The following is a 14399-nucleotide window of genomic DNA, read 5'->3' as shown; positions in this document are numbered from 1 at the left end:
CCTGCAAAGTGGACTTGACGTTTGGATTTGTAATCCACAGGGAGTTGAACCCTGAGCAAATGGTTAAGAACCAACGCATTCTTCCATCAGTGCAGCAAGAGACCAGGAAAATAGATTAATCCTACCACTGAAGAAAGAGAGCGTCTCCGCACGTCTCTTCACAAAGGTGAGTTCTCTTCAGGTGCAAACAGCTATGAGTTAGAACTCCTTGTTACTCAAAAGTAAGTAGGTACACAGTGGGTTTGTGCCACAATCACAGTACTTTTTCCTACTAGTTGTAAATAGTTCCTGTTATGGTGTTAATGATCTCTTTTCTACGTACATTTTGGTTCACTGCAGAGAGGAAAACCTGACTTTTACTAAGAGACGGAAAAGTTCCTCCTCCCTTGGCAATTCGGGTCTTGTCAGTCCCGCTTTCCCTGGACCCGTCTCTCCTGACTGGCTGTGTTAGGCGACCAGTGACACTGGAATAAGGTTCCCAATCTGACATTGGATCACGTGAGTAGTCAAAGGAAATATTCATGTACTAAGAACCAGATCTTGGGAGGTGCTGCGTATCCTCAACTCCCATTGACATCAACCTGAGTAGAGGATGCTCAGCACCTGACAGGATTAGGCCTTGGCAGAAAGAGGAAGAGATTATTATTAAGACTTTTAAAAATGGCAGAGAAGCTCAGAACTTCCTCAGCAAAATCAGACCAAGCCAGACCAGCTACTCCTGACATGTCTCAAGTGGAACCACCAGCTTGGAAAGGGAGACTTGGGTGCTGTCTGTCTTTCTCCATCACGGTCAGAGCTTCTCTCTCCACAAATATTTGGGTGGAATTTTCTGATTTTTGAAAATTCAAGGGACCCAGCAGGTAGAAACACTTTCATTTTATGTGCCCTGTAACTTTTTTCTCCAAAAATCAAAACTTTGGGTTTTTGTTGTTTTTTTTAATTGAGCTGGCTGATATTTTGACAAAACATGTATTACTTTTTGTTTATTCTTCTAGCTCTGATCCTAAAGAAGGGCCCAATTCTCATTTACGCTGAGGCCCATTTATACCCTGCCAGTGCAGCACGAATGACTATCAGGCCTGGAGAATGCAAAGCCCCTTTTCAGATCCCCTATTCTATCCACCTTTGGGTGAACTGTAACTCTCTTCACAGGCAGGCTGAGGTCTATTGGGGTTGTGTGGGCCCGTGCTTTGAAGGCTACATGACTGGTGTCTGATGCTCTTCATATATTGTGTGTATTGTTTCTAATCAGAAATATATAAAAAAAATTAAAAATCATTAAGAAAAAATGGTCCCCCTGTTTTGTGAATTAGAGGAGGAGGGGAGGACTCCAGTCTGGTCTGGAGTGAGAGGGGGGAATTCCTTCATGGGTCACTTCCCCTGTCAATGTGACCAGGAGACTTACTCAGCTGCAGCGTGATGTGATGACTGCTATTGCCAACCTCATTAGTGGCCGTGCAGGTGACTCCTGACTGCAGCAGTTTTGGGGTGACCTGGACAGTCAAGTTGCTGATGACGCGGTGATGGTCTGTGTGGTTTTGGACCTGGGGGGAGATGGAAGAGAGTGAGGGATGCCACTCAGGAGGGGAAGAAGTGATCACTAGCCCATGGGTTCCCAACCAGGGCCTACGACTGCCCTCCCTAGTTGGGGGTTCCTCAAAAATATGTTAAAGGAGACATCTGAATGGAAGAGGTCAAGAACTGCTGCCTAACCCCCGGGTCCGTTCCCTGCACCGCATCCAGCAGGTGAGTCTCACCTTTCCATTGATGCTCCACGTGATGGTGGGCTCCGGGAGGGCAGCAGCTTTGCACATCAGGGTCACCAGCTCGTTCTGTTGCACCGGAACCAGGGAATCCTTGGAACTGATGTGCGGCTTGGCTGCAGGGGAGGAAGAAACACAGAGCAAGAGGGGTCAACGTGGCCTGGGACAGATGGGACAATTTCCTGCAGTGTCCTTGGGAGACTGTACTGAAATACGCTTACACATCTTTGGGGGGCCCATTGTAATTGATGAACGGTTTATGTCTTATTGTGGGCTAGGATTGCATGCAACCTCCTGAGGGGAGAGGTGACAGCCGGGGAGGAGGGGTGTTTCAGAGGACTATACTGAACAGTGGACCAGGCAAATATGGAATCTGGGAATCTGTGTTTAGTGCTTTTCCTGTGGGGGGGAAACCAAATTCCCCACCTCTGGTTGTGCAAAACTGCAGCCTTCTGAAGCTACTCCCTGTGGAGTGAGCCATTGTCTGCTGATCACCTGGTTCACAAAGCCAAGATCAAAGGCCCAAGCCCTACAAAGGAAAGACCTGAGCTATTTATGGTGGTTCGGAATCTGAGGCGCTAACCGCAGGGAAAACCCAGTTGTGGGGTTTGAAGAACCTGAGGCTGCAGTCGGGGGTGACGGCTGCATGGAGGCTCTTCAGTTGTTTGTAATCGGTTTTCTTTGCTTTCACCTTAAGAATCAATGGGCTTGTTTAGAAAGAGCTGTGCCCAGACTTGTGACTACGGGCAATGACAGCTGTTCATAGCCTCCATCAAGGAAGCAAAGCACAAGCACGGACGCTGCCCCGTTCAGGCAGTCTGGCTTGCTAGGACTAAACTGCAGCCTGGAAAAACTCCAGTCAGGAGAGAGAGAAATGTGAGTCTCTGCCCAAGAGAGGTGAGAGCTGAGGAGCCAGGAGCCTAGAGTGGGGGGCCTCAAGGGCCCATGGAGCGGGAAATACAGGTGCAATTATCTAGGACTGTGACATGGCCTCCCTGCAGCCATCTGACCAGGTGTGGGAAGATGCACCATGCCCCCCAGGCACACTTGCATTTAACAGAGGAGTAAAGAAGTAGGGAAGTTGCACGTGTGTCTGCCAGCTCATTCCTCCCAGGCCCAGGGACCAGCAGGGCTGGGATGGAAGCAGTCAGGTGGGCAGAGGCAGCTCTGGCTTTTTTTGCTGCCCCAAGTACGGCAGGCAGGCAGCCTTCAGCAGCTTGCCTGCAGGAGGTCCCCAGTCCCGCAGATTCGGCGGCTTGCCTGCAGGAGGTCTGCCAGTCCTGTGCCTTCAGTATACCCGCCGCCAAATCCACGGGACCAGGGACCTCCTGCAGGCAAGCCGCTTAAGGCTGCCTGACTGCTGCTCTTGCAGAGACCGGCAGGGCGCTGCCCCAGGCATGCACTTGGTGTGCTGATGTCTGGAGCCACCACTGCAGATGAGGCCTGCGTGAACCACCAGGGCAATTCCACCAGCTCCTTGCTGGATTCCCCCCAACCCCCAAGCTGTCCCCCTCTCCCAGCCTGTGCAGGAAGGGGGTGGGGATACGGCAGTGGCTGGCACTTACTGTGAACAGCGACGTTCACCTGCTTGGAGCGGGAGAGCCCTGGCACCCCAGTCACAGCCACCTCACAGCTGTAGTTGCCAGAAGATTCGAGGGTGACGTTGCTCAGTTTCAGTTGCTTTCCTGACCTCAGCAGTTTGCCCTTCTGGAAAAGGAGATGAGCAGGCTAGTGTCCGACTGCCGCAGCCCCGCCTCTTGTCCGGGAGCAGCATGTGGCCTGAGGGAGCAGCTGGGTCTTCCCAAGCTTTCCAGCTTCACTCAAAGCCCTTCTGTTGTGGGGCAGGGAGAAAATCTCAGTCCCTCAGGGTTAGCGGGAAGGGAATATCCTGCCCGGGGTGGGGGAGTATTAATGAGCTTTCATCTAGTTCTACAGGTCACTGGAGCACTGGGCCATTGCCTGGGAGCAGCCATCCGCATGGTTCAGTTACCTTTTCCTTCTTCCACCGGAACTCCAAGGGCTTGGAGCCTCTGGCGTCGCAGGTCAGGGTTAAGACTTCTCCCTGCTGTAGCTGGATGGGCCCCTCGGGGGTTATCTTGAGCCCTTCGAGGTCTAGGGAGAGAGCAAGCATGGGGATGAGACGCGGTGCCCTTCGTGTGGCCAAGGGCTCGCTGATGCTGGTACAGAACAGAAACTGGTTCCCAGGAGCCAGCCTGGAGCATGGACACAGGCCACGGGGGCTGCCGCAAAGCAGCCGTTCTCAAATGCCACATCTCCCCAGCTGGGGAACTGCTCTTCCGGTCAGTTGGCATCACGGGGCCCTGAATCGCCAACCCATCGAGCTGGAGGGGGGCAGGTCGTGCCTCCACAGACATGGGCAGGCAGCACTGCACAGATTCATGTGGAGCTCAATGGGAGAAGGGCTGGGACAGCACAGGGCCCAGGGGGAACCTCCCGGCCCTCCCTTACAGTTCACAGACAGCTCCACCGTGTCTTCCAGCTTCATCATGGAGTCAAGGTCGAAAGTCCGGCACAGGTACTGGCCACTGTCCTCCTTCTTGACCTTCCGCAGGATCAGCACCCCGTTGCTGGAGGGTAGGTCTCTCTCCTCAGGCTGGGCACCCTCCTGAGGGGCACAAGGCAGATGGGAGTGGGGGTACGTGGGCACACACGTGGCTCATGTTGGCACCGGGAGCAGGAGTGGAGCTGCTGGAGGTTTCTCGCCCTCTAGTCCATTCCCTTGCCCTGGGCTGGGCTGGAACTGGTGCCCTAGTTGGGGGGGGGAGCGAGCAGAATCTGCCTCCCATCTCCTGATCAAGCCCCACTCTGCGTGGAGCGGGGCTGGAACCAGTGCCCTGGCACAGCGATTATCCCTTTCCTTGGGCTGTCCAGCCCTCTGCAATAGATTCCTAGACTGGGGCAGATGGAACCCGCAGCCCCCTCCCAGTGCAGGAAGGGAAAGCATCGCCATGTACAGGGGAGCACAGAGACACCCTGTGGGGAGCTCAGTCAGGCAGCCCCACATTCAAGGCACGCTCTGTCAGCCCCTGGGCATCCAGAGCCTTCCTGCCCCGGCCTGCCGTCCCGCCCCTTTGCTCACCTGCACTTTCAGCAGGTTGTACTCGGGTGGGGGGTTCCCATCCCCCTCGCAGCGCAGTGTCACGTCGTCCCCTTCCCGCACCTGCGGCTGGGGAGACTGTATCATCAGACTCAGGTTCTCCGTGGAATCTAGGGTGCAGAGAGAGAGAGAGAGACATGAAGAGCCTCGGATTAGCTGGGACCATGGGGCGGGCAGACCAGGGGCCCATGAGAAACTAGCAAGCGGCAAACAGGAGAGGGGGAATCTGATAGATGCTCTGGCTGGAGAGCACGGGGGAGAACAGACTGACTCCACCTACGTCCATGCTCAAGCTTCAGCGTGAGGGGCCAGGACTTGGGCAGATGCCGGAGGTACATTGCAACATGTGGCAACAGCTTGAGCTGTGGATCACTGCAGGCCCCCGCTACCATCTGCATGCAGAGCAACAACTGTCATGTGGCAGTGCCATGGATGTCACAGCCTGGTCTATTGCAGCATCAACCCTGCAGTGCAGGGAGTGTTATCGCCAGTATGGAGAATCGTTCCCCTTCCCCTGGGCCAGCCTGAGTGTGGCTGATCAGTCCCAGACTCACAGAACACTGTGACGTTGACCTTCTCAGACGCGGCAGTCTGGTCGGCCCCCAGGAGGCGGTAGCTGACCTCGCAGTGGAAGCGGGACTGACGGTCCTCACGGCTCACACGGGCGAAGAGGTTGCTGCTCACCGTGTACAGCCCACTGGACTCCTTGATGAGAGTGGAGAGGATGCTGACTTCTGCCGGGCGAAAGCAGGTGATGGGGGTAGTGCCAAGAGGGATTGAGCACCTGCAGACCCTGTTGGCCCCAAGGAACACCCCCTCCCTCTGACCCTGGGATCCAGCCCTTGGAAGGAAGGAAAGAAGGAATGGAGATGCACAAACTTCTCACCCCTGGGGCTGAGCAGGATTGCTGTGAGCTTTCTCACAACAGTGCCCGTGGGCACTCCATCACCATGAGCTTCCTTGCAGCAGGATACAGGATTATCCTGAGCATTGTGATCCCAGAATTGCCTGGGCGGGCCCCTTATCCCAGCTCCCCAGGGCTGGCCCCCACAGGCTACAACGTACCTAAGCAGCCCAAGGAGAAGGAGCTGGCCCCAAAACTTACGTGTGTCGTCCTGCCACAGGGGGCTCCCGTTCTTGTACCATGTGATGTTGGGGGCTGGAAAGCCATTCTTGCTGACGCACACTGCGATCTGAGACAGCAAAGGGAGCACTTGGTGCTGAAAACCTCTCGGTCCCCACGCAGCACCCCGCCGCTCGCTCTCCCCACATGGCGCAGCTTGCGCTGGACAAGGCAGTTAAGATTCTCCCCACCCCTGCTGGCACTGAGCTTCCTGCCAGTAGTCCCCCACCTTCTTCTGGGTGCCTTCCCCCCAGCAGTGCTGTGGCCCCCTCAGTGCTAGCCAGCCTGTGTGGGGCACGGCTGGCTCCCCTCACCTTTGGGATCTCCTTACTCGTCACTGGGATGCCCGCGTCGTTCACCTGGATCTCAGGAGGCTCCGGGGTTTCTGGAAAAGAGCAGCAGCCCAGCCCGGAGTTTGGTGCCAGGTGGACCGAGAGAGAAGGGAAAGGCCAAGTCCCTGACCCCTCCCCAGGCTCAGCCAGCGTCACGCAAGGGGGAACCAGACCCAGCCCGTGTTCTCAGTTCTGTCCTCTGCCGTGAGCCTGTTCCTGCCTTCCCACTGCAGCGGTAGAAGCTGCGACCCTGCGAGTGGCAGCTGCGTCTCTTTCACTAATGCCCACACCTTGTGATCTACGGCAGGTGCAGACACTCCCATGTTGCCTTGCTCTAGGATCCCGGCTTAAATCAGCCTCCATGCCCCCGGGCCAAGCCTTGGCAGGGGCAGGCAGCCCTGAGCGGGGGAAGGGAAAGGAACGTGGCAGCTCGTCGCATGTCCCCGAGCAGCAGCAGCATCCACAGCAGGGGCTTGCGCTGAAATGCCAATCATAGGCTGTTGCCCTGCCCCTCCCCACACCCTGGTGCTGGGCCCAGCAGCACTCACTGTAAATGTGGAGCTTGGTCCGGTTCTCGCCCACCCCTAAGCTGCCCGCGCCGACCTGGCACACGAAGGTCCTGGCATCCTGCAGGGTCACCCTGCTGATGGTGAGGGTGAAGTCGTTCTCCATGGCCACCCGGCCCTTGTACTCTGGGTCCACCTCAAATTCCTGTCCACGGACCATGTAGTAGATCTTCGTCCGGCTGTGTTTGTCGATCTAGAGGGGAACGAAAATGAGAGGGACTCGCCACTCGGGCCCAGGACTCACCCGGGGTGGGGCCCTCTTTGTGCCACAGGTGGCGGTGGAGGCTTTTGTTAGCGCAATGCCCAGATGGCTGGGACACGGGTGTGTTGGGAGATGTGTCCTCCAGGAGCCAGGCAGGGAGACGGGGCAGGACTTTGTCACTCTCACTGGGACCTCCCACCGCCAGTCTTTGCCAGGCCAGTGACTGAGCTGCTCCAGGGACCTTATTCCCCCTCAAACCCTCCCATGCGAGCCCCCCCGTTTCTGTCCCCCCATCTTCCCGTGCCCCCTGCTTCTGCCATATTGTTTTTCCCCCTGCCCCTTCCCGCTGGGGGGCCCCGATCCTGCCCCGTCAGTCCCCCACCCTGGGCCCCCCTGTGGGTGCTGCTACTCACATAGAACCAGTTGATGTAGGCATAGTGGCTTTCCCCGGGGAGAGAGAAGTTGCATGGGATCCTGGCGGTCTGGCCCAATTCCACCTCCACCATCTCCAACATGGAGACCTCCACTTTGCTGGCCCCAACTGCTGAGACATGGCACAAGGTGATGAGGGTGGGGGATGCCACACAAACACTGTGCTTGAGGTAAGCGGGGGGCAGGAGAACATCTCTCATTCTCCCCCACCCCACCCTCGGCAGGACTCTACATGTGCTGTTGTTGGTGCTGAACAGCACAATCAGCCCCTCAAGTGAGATGTGGGGAGCTGAAGACCCCTAGCAAAGAGCAGAAGGGCCAGACCTGCCCCCAGGAGGTGCCCTGTCTGATCCCACTGTGTGCTGGAGTCCTTGTGGGCACCAATCCCATGCCATAGCCTGGTATGCAGATCCCACTGCCCACATTGGAGTGGCTCCTGTTTGCAAGATCCCTGTGCAAACACAGGCCTGCCTGCCCGTGCCCCTGAGTGGGCTCAGCACCTCCAGCCCACCACGGTGAGGGCAGCTGCAGGGGGCGCCCAGGAGGAGGCCACTAGGCAAGTGGCAGAGTTGGGGTGAATTTCCAAACACTGTACAGACCTTACCAGCCCTCTTTGACCCCATACCTGAACAGGGCCCCCACCCCTGCAAGCCAGCACAGCCCCACACCTCCCAGGCACCCCACTGCAGCCTGCCCAGCCCCGCCCTCCCCACTCCCAGCTGCTACATCCACTGTGCCCCCGATGGTTCCCATTAGGCAGCAGTCACTGCTACCGTCCATCTCCCCTTCCATGTGCAGCCCAGCCGTCTCCCATTTTCACTTTTCAGCCCAGCCCAGCCCAAGTGGGTGTGTGTGGGGTTTTTTGGGGGGGTCATTGCGTGCCCAAGGAGAGCTTGTTAACCCCTGCTGGGACGGCTTAGCCCTGCCTCTCCACATGCAGCTTAACACCTTTGTGGCCAAGACACTAGCAGCCGAGGCCACTAAACTCATCACATAGCTTGGGGTACACCCTGCTTCCTTCCCATCCAAGGGGCACAGGCTCTGATCCAGCCTGGGCTGCTAGGAGGGGCAGGATGGGGCACAGGCCTTTCCCCACTAGGGGCCTAGCTGAGGTTGGGTGGGAGCACAGCTCTCTGGGGTCGGGTGGGACAAAACTGGAAGGTCTCAGTCACTTTCCCAATGGCACAGGCACCCACAGCACCGGCCCCACAGCCAGCGGGGCCTAGAATCTGAGCGCCGGCTCTCCATGATATTCCCTCTGCCAAGGCTGGGCAAGCTGCCTGCTCTGCGCCCTGCAGCTGCCTCCACACACCCCATTCCCCAGCTCTAATTGATTTAGGAGAATAGTCCCATAGACAGGCTCGGTGCAAGCAGTTGCCCCCCTCGGCAAGACTCTGATCTCCCCCAACACCCCAGAGTGGGGAAGGCAGCTGAGCCCAGTAAGTCACTTTCCAGATGCTGATTAGAGCAGAATGGGTGGGGATTAGACAATTAGCAGCACAAGGGGGACAATGGGGGGGGTGCTTCCTGGCTGCTTTGCTTCCTCCCCCCCTGTGTCCTTCCCTTCAATGTTCTGGGAAGACTTCACTTCTGGGGCAGGATGTTGTGCTCGGCTGAGCTTGACTGGGGCTGCAGCCCCATTGTTAGGACATCTGCTGGGTCTGAGGGGGCCTGGCTGGCAGTACCTGCGGAAGTGGGGATGAGGGGCATGCAGGGCATCCGGGATCATGACACACACACCCCAGGGGGAAATCCTGGCCTCTTGGTCACATCCGCAGCTTCATCCGGCCCTGGCAGGTGGAGGATCGCTCAGGAGCTGCCATTTCTTCATGCCTGGGGACGGAGGGGCCTGGGCTCCAGTCGGAAAGGAGGGGGCTCCTGGCTGAGACGGCACCAGTCAGCTCAGGGGCCTGAACTGGCACGAGACAACACCTGCTGCAGCACAGGGGGGTCGTGCCCGGCCCAGCTTGGGCCATGGCGGAGGGAGGCTGCTGGATCCCACCCATGGTGGAGGGGGCAGCCTGGCTGCACCTGAGCCGCCGTGGCCCTGGCTGCTTGTGGAGCAACTGGCAGAGGAATCACCTATCCACCCCCTGTGCAAGCAGGGCCGGAACCCCCTGTTCCCCCCTCTGCCCTAGGAGCACGGACCATTAACCCTGCCCTCCTATGGGGACACTGAGGCACACAGTGGGGGGAAGAGACTCACCCACAGACACATGGATGATCACTGGCAGGGCCAAGAGTAAAACCCAGGAATCCTGATTCCCCATCTCCTGTACTAGCCCCTGGATCTCAGCCTTCTGGAATGAGGAACAGAACCCAGGTGTCCTGGCTCCTCCACCTCCAATTGTGAGCCTATGGCACCTCACTGTGTCACATCCAGCACCCAAGGGTCTTGGTTCCCAGCTGCACTGCCAAGGAAATTCTACACGCTTTCCCTGGGTGCAGAGCAGTGAGCTACGTGGGGCATAGGTAGAGGATGGCAGGGAGAGAGTGTCATGCTGGGGGTTGGGGTGAGAACCAGAGACAACCCGAGGGACCAGTGGATGCCCACAGCCAATCCTGCCTCAGCCTTCCCCAGCGCTGACTCTATCTGCCAGGGAAAGAGCTGTGATCGGTGCCATCTGCTGCCTGCAGGACCCCAGCCTGTCTAATTAATATGCCCAGCAAACAGAGCCTCTTCTCCTTGCCCTGGCCTTTGTAGGGCAGGGACAACCTCAGGGTCTGCACAGTGCCAAGCCCTGCAAGTAACAAAAGCTGAGAGGGCTCCATTAGGGGATGTGGGTGGGGGGGTTAGACAGCAAATCCCACTAATGCTGGCAGGGAAGACGCATGGGGAGGGCGGGCAAAGCACCAGGAATCAGCCCAGCCTGCCCCACACAGCCAGGGAGCCCAGAGTGGGGTCATGCCACAATGCAAAGGGTCATGAAGGACACCTGATATGAATGAGGACAGTGACCGTGGGGAGCAGAGATGGAACCCCCTGTACCTCCAAATGACCAGGTCCTCAGAATGTCTGTGGGGGGCTCTGGAGAGATTTCTGAGGCTTCAGCTGCCCATGATGCAGCCACCAGCTCACCCACGCTGGGGGGAGCCCCGTGGCACCAGTGGGAGCAGTCTAAGCCCAGCTTCCCACCCCAGGCAGTGACTGGGGCTGCCAGTGGGAGACCCCCCAGCAGGGCTGAGCTGGTGCTCACAGCCAGTGACGGATGATGCCAGCCCACGCACCTGGGATGAGCCAGCGATGCTGCTGCAGAGCCTGGCACATAACTCACGCCAATAGCCGCTCCCGACGGGGGGCGGGGTGAGGGGGACTCCGAGCCTTCCCCACAGCATGGTGCTCAGGTCGCCCGCTTGCTCAGCTTCCCAGGACTGATCAAGGCACGGCTCTCAAAACTGGGTGTCTGGCAGTGAGGTGGCCACGAGAATTCAGCCAGCCACGGGCCCCCCCACAGGCGAGAGATGGGCAGGCGTGGCCTCAGAGGGGTTGACCACAGGTCACACCCTGCCTCCAAACCCCTCCAATTCAGAGCCCCTGCCCAGGAGCAGAGACGAGAGGGCTGCGGGCAGGAGATACTCAGCAATTCACTGCTATGGGCCAGTCTGCTTTCCCCTGGCATTGGGGGGGGGGGTCATCATCCTGAGCCCTATTGCAGGGGGTGACCCATGGTCTTTGTTGAGGGGACTCCAAATGCCAGCAATACCCTCCGTCAGACTGCACACATCCCACATCAGCAACGAGCTGGATCCCAGCTGGGCGGGACCAGCACCATGCGGGATCCCAGCTGGGAGGGGCCGGCACCATGTGGGATCCCAGCTGGGAGTGGGCTGTGGAGCTGAGCAGGGGACCGGTGCTGGGGCAGTTAAGGCACCCTCTGTAACAGCCCACTCCCACACCCCAGGCGCCAGGGCAGGAAGGGCTCTGCGGCTCCGGCACCGGCCACGCGCCTCGCACAGGAAGTGGTTTCAAAATCTAACCATGCAGCTCGAGATAGGAAGTGCCTTGTCCTGCACTGGCCCCAACACAAGAAGCCTTTGTCCCATTCCGGCCACTCATGTTTCCAGAGGGGGAGTGAGGCAAGGCGGCTGCTCTGAACGCAGGGGTTCCATGGTGCACTGGTCACAGGCCCGAGAGTTCTTACGGGGGGGGGGGTTGGGACAGAGCCAGGGGGAAGTGGGGGTTGCAGGGCTAGGGGAGAGCCATGGGAACGCAGCCAGGGGGTGTGCGTGGGGGGGTGGCCACTTACGAAGAGTGCCAGAGGCACATCTTAGGGCCAAAGGTCCCCAAGTGCCATAGTACAAGGGACACACCCGGGGGCTACAGCCTGGGCACTGGGGTCACAGAACAAGGGACGCTGCCAGGGGCCACGCCAGGATATAACAGGGGATGAGGGTCACCCAGGGCTCCTAAATGGAGAGTGAGCACAAGGTCTCTGAAATCACACCTGCTTGGAGCAAAACCTGCTAAGAGCAAACCCGAGTCTCCTGCCCAGGGCCGTGCCCCCTGCTTTTGGCACCTCCCATGCCAGGCTGTCGTGTCCCGCACCACATCACCAGCATCAAACCACAGGAGCCTAATGCTCTGGTCCAGGGCAGGGGGTGTCATTGCCCTGTGCACTCCTAGAGCACTGGGACGAGACAGCGTTGGGGTGAGGGAGCCACAGATAATGCCCCTGCAGGTCTTCCTCTGCCCCCATCTCCCGCTGGGCTTAATCCTGATCTGTGGAAGGGGACGGGAAACTGGATAAAGCTCCCAGATCAGCCTCCTCTCTGCCCCCCAGAGCCATCGAATCCTGTCTCACCCTCTTCCTAGCTGAGGAGGGGTCAGTAAGAAGGGCCCCAGGGAACACTTGCACCTGGGACTCCTGGAAATGGGGCCAGGCCCCTCCTAAGTACTGAAGGAAACCCCAGATAACAGGGCAAGGGACCCTCCCTCCCCCTGCACCTGGCAGCCACTTTGCCCACAGGGCTGTCAGTGGAGGATCTGGCCTAGGAATGGGGCATTGGTGGTTGTGTCTAAAGGCAGATGACACAGAAGCATTACAGACTGGCGGTGCCAGCTCCCGCCCTGAACTGGCACACCAGGAGATGGCTAACAGGAGGCACCCCGAGTGTGCCACACTGCTTGTTCCTTAGCAGGATCTAACCCCGATAATGCTGGCAGCCAGATCCCACCTGTCCGGGGCTGCGTGTGCTCTGCCAGCCGCTCCCAGAGAGGACAGCTTAACAAACAGGGCTGACAAAAGGCCACCTGGCTCCCTGGAAACGCCTCTTCTCCCCAAGCTGGAGTCAGGGCGCCGGGCCAAGCCAGGGGCCTGGGACATGAGGGCGAGCTTCAGGCAGATCAGCCGAGATCACACACCCTGGGTGGGTAGGAGACGGTGGGAAGAGGCAAGGGAGCTACAGTATGCATCCTCCCAGCCTGGACCCAGAGTTGCTGCCCCTGTGGAGGGGCGCTGACAGAGCAGGCAGGTGCTGGAGAACTAGCAGACACCTGAGAGGCCTAGGTGTACCTGCACACCTATTGGACACACGGCTGGCTGAACAGCAGCTGTATTGATTTAAGCTCATGTGGCAAGAGATTAGCAGAGGGCACAGAGAGGGACATTGGAAAGGGTACGGGGGCGGGGAAGCCAGAGAAGTGCTATGCCTGCAGGTGAAGGACATGCCTAAAAAGAGAGTGGCCCTGGCTGTACAGGCGAGAGAAGCCTTACTCAGAAGGCAGGGAGACAAGAAACCCCAGAGTCCAACGTGTGGGGAGAACAGTGAAGGGAAGGGACGGGCGTGTGTTGCCTGTGATCAGCAGGGACCCTAAGAACTGGGACGGGAATAGACAAGGCAAGGACAAGGGGCTGGTTTGGGTCCCTTGAGGTTGGCCCTATAAAAAGGCTCTGCCCTCTTAGGGGAAGGCATGAACCACAGTGAAATAGGAAAAAAGAAGGTGGGGGTTGCCTGGGGACTGGAGCATGCTAAAGGCTGTCAGAGTAGATGAGGCAGGGATGATCGTGGACCTGGCAGGTGGTCAACCCTGCACCCAGCATGAGGTGGTAGGAGTGGGGAGATAAAACGCTTGGGACGGAGGGGGCCCAGAGGGGTGTAGGAACTGCCACTGAAGCCAAGCAAGCTGTGATGGGAACTCAGGCACTAAGGGAAAGTGGGCTGCGGGTTCCTGTGGGGAAAGTGAAGGTGTTAGAGGAGAAATGAGTAGCCACGGAGCAGGCCCTGCCAATAGCTGATTGGGACCCAGAGAACCAAAGGGAAAAGTTTAGAGGTGCTGTGGAGGACCAGGATAATGTGGGTCTCCTGGCAGGTGAAGGAGAACAAGAGAGGGATGCCCTGCCAGCCCCGGTGAAGCAAATGCCGGGCAGGAGGCAGCCGCACCCCCAAGGGTTACAGGCTTGAGGGTGTGGGGATGATTTGAGGTGTCTGCTCCACACAAGGCCTGAAGCGGTTAAGGTGGCTAGCTAGGCCAATTAACTGCCCAGGCTGCATCTGGAGGAGCAGCCAGGGAACAGGCTTAATTAGGGAGGAGGTTCAGCTGGACAGGAACAGGGCAGGTGGGGCCTGTATAAAGCCCAGGAGCTGAGAGCAGTTAGGGCCTATAGCCAAGTAGTTTGCAGTCAGTTGGTGAGGAAAGGAAGGGGTATTTGGAGCTACAGAGGAAACTAGCCTGCAGTGACTCCTTGCCAGGAAAAAGTTTGGGCTGGAAAATCCAGAATTGGGGGGGAGCCAAAGAGGTAGGAAAGGTTCAGGGGAAAAAAGCAGCCAGGGATAGAATAGTTCAGACCTTGGTTGTTGGTTGGCAGGTCCTGGAGCTGGACCTTGGAGTAGAAGGCAAGCCTGGGTTCCCATGCTAGCCCCTG

General features: G+C 58.2%; 1 protein-coding gene across 4 annotated transcripts in view; it reads right to left on the bottom strand.

Moving 5' to 3' along the window:
- MCAM (melanoma cell adhesion molecule) overlaps positions 1-14399 on the bottom strand; it is a 36574-nt gene that overhangs the window by 6169 nt on the left and 16006 nt on the right. For 3 of the 4 annotated variants that reach the window (XM_050922050.1, XM_050922053.1, XM_050922052.1), the window contains exons 2-12: positions 7518-7648; positions 6885-7095; positions 6319-6389; positions 5987-6074; positions 5436-5615; positions 4864-4991; positions 4233-4389; positions 3754-3875; positions 3329-3470; positions 1758-1879; positions 1406-1544 (exon numbers count right to left, since the gene is read on the bottom strand). In XM_050922050.1, coding sequence (XP_050778007.1) covers positions 1406-1544; positions 1758-1879; positions 3329-3470; positions 3754-3875; positions 4233-4389; positions 4864-4991; positions 5436-5615; positions 5987-6074; positions 6319-6389; positions 6885-7095; positions 7518-7648 — 1491 coding nt within the window. The remainder of the gene's footprint in view (positions 1-1405; positions 1545-1757; positions 1880-3328; positions 3471-3753; positions 3876-4232; positions 4390-4863; positions 4992-5435; positions 5616-5986; positions 6075-6318; positions 6390-6884; positions 7096-7517; positions 7649-14399) is intronic. The other variant, XM_050922051.1, reaches the window with a different exon arrangement.

This window comes from Gopherus flavomarginatus, chromosome 13 (assembly GCF_025201925.1).
Source record: "Gopherus flavomarginatus isolate rGopFla2 chromosome 13, rGopFla2.mat.asm, whole genome shotgun sequence".
Taxonomy (NCBI): Eukaryota; Metazoa; Chordata; order Testudines; family Testudinidae; genus Gopherus; species Gopherus flavomarginatus.
The sequence above is the reverse complement of the archived record's forward strand: the minus strand, read 5'-3'. Positions and strand labels throughout refer to the sequence as shown.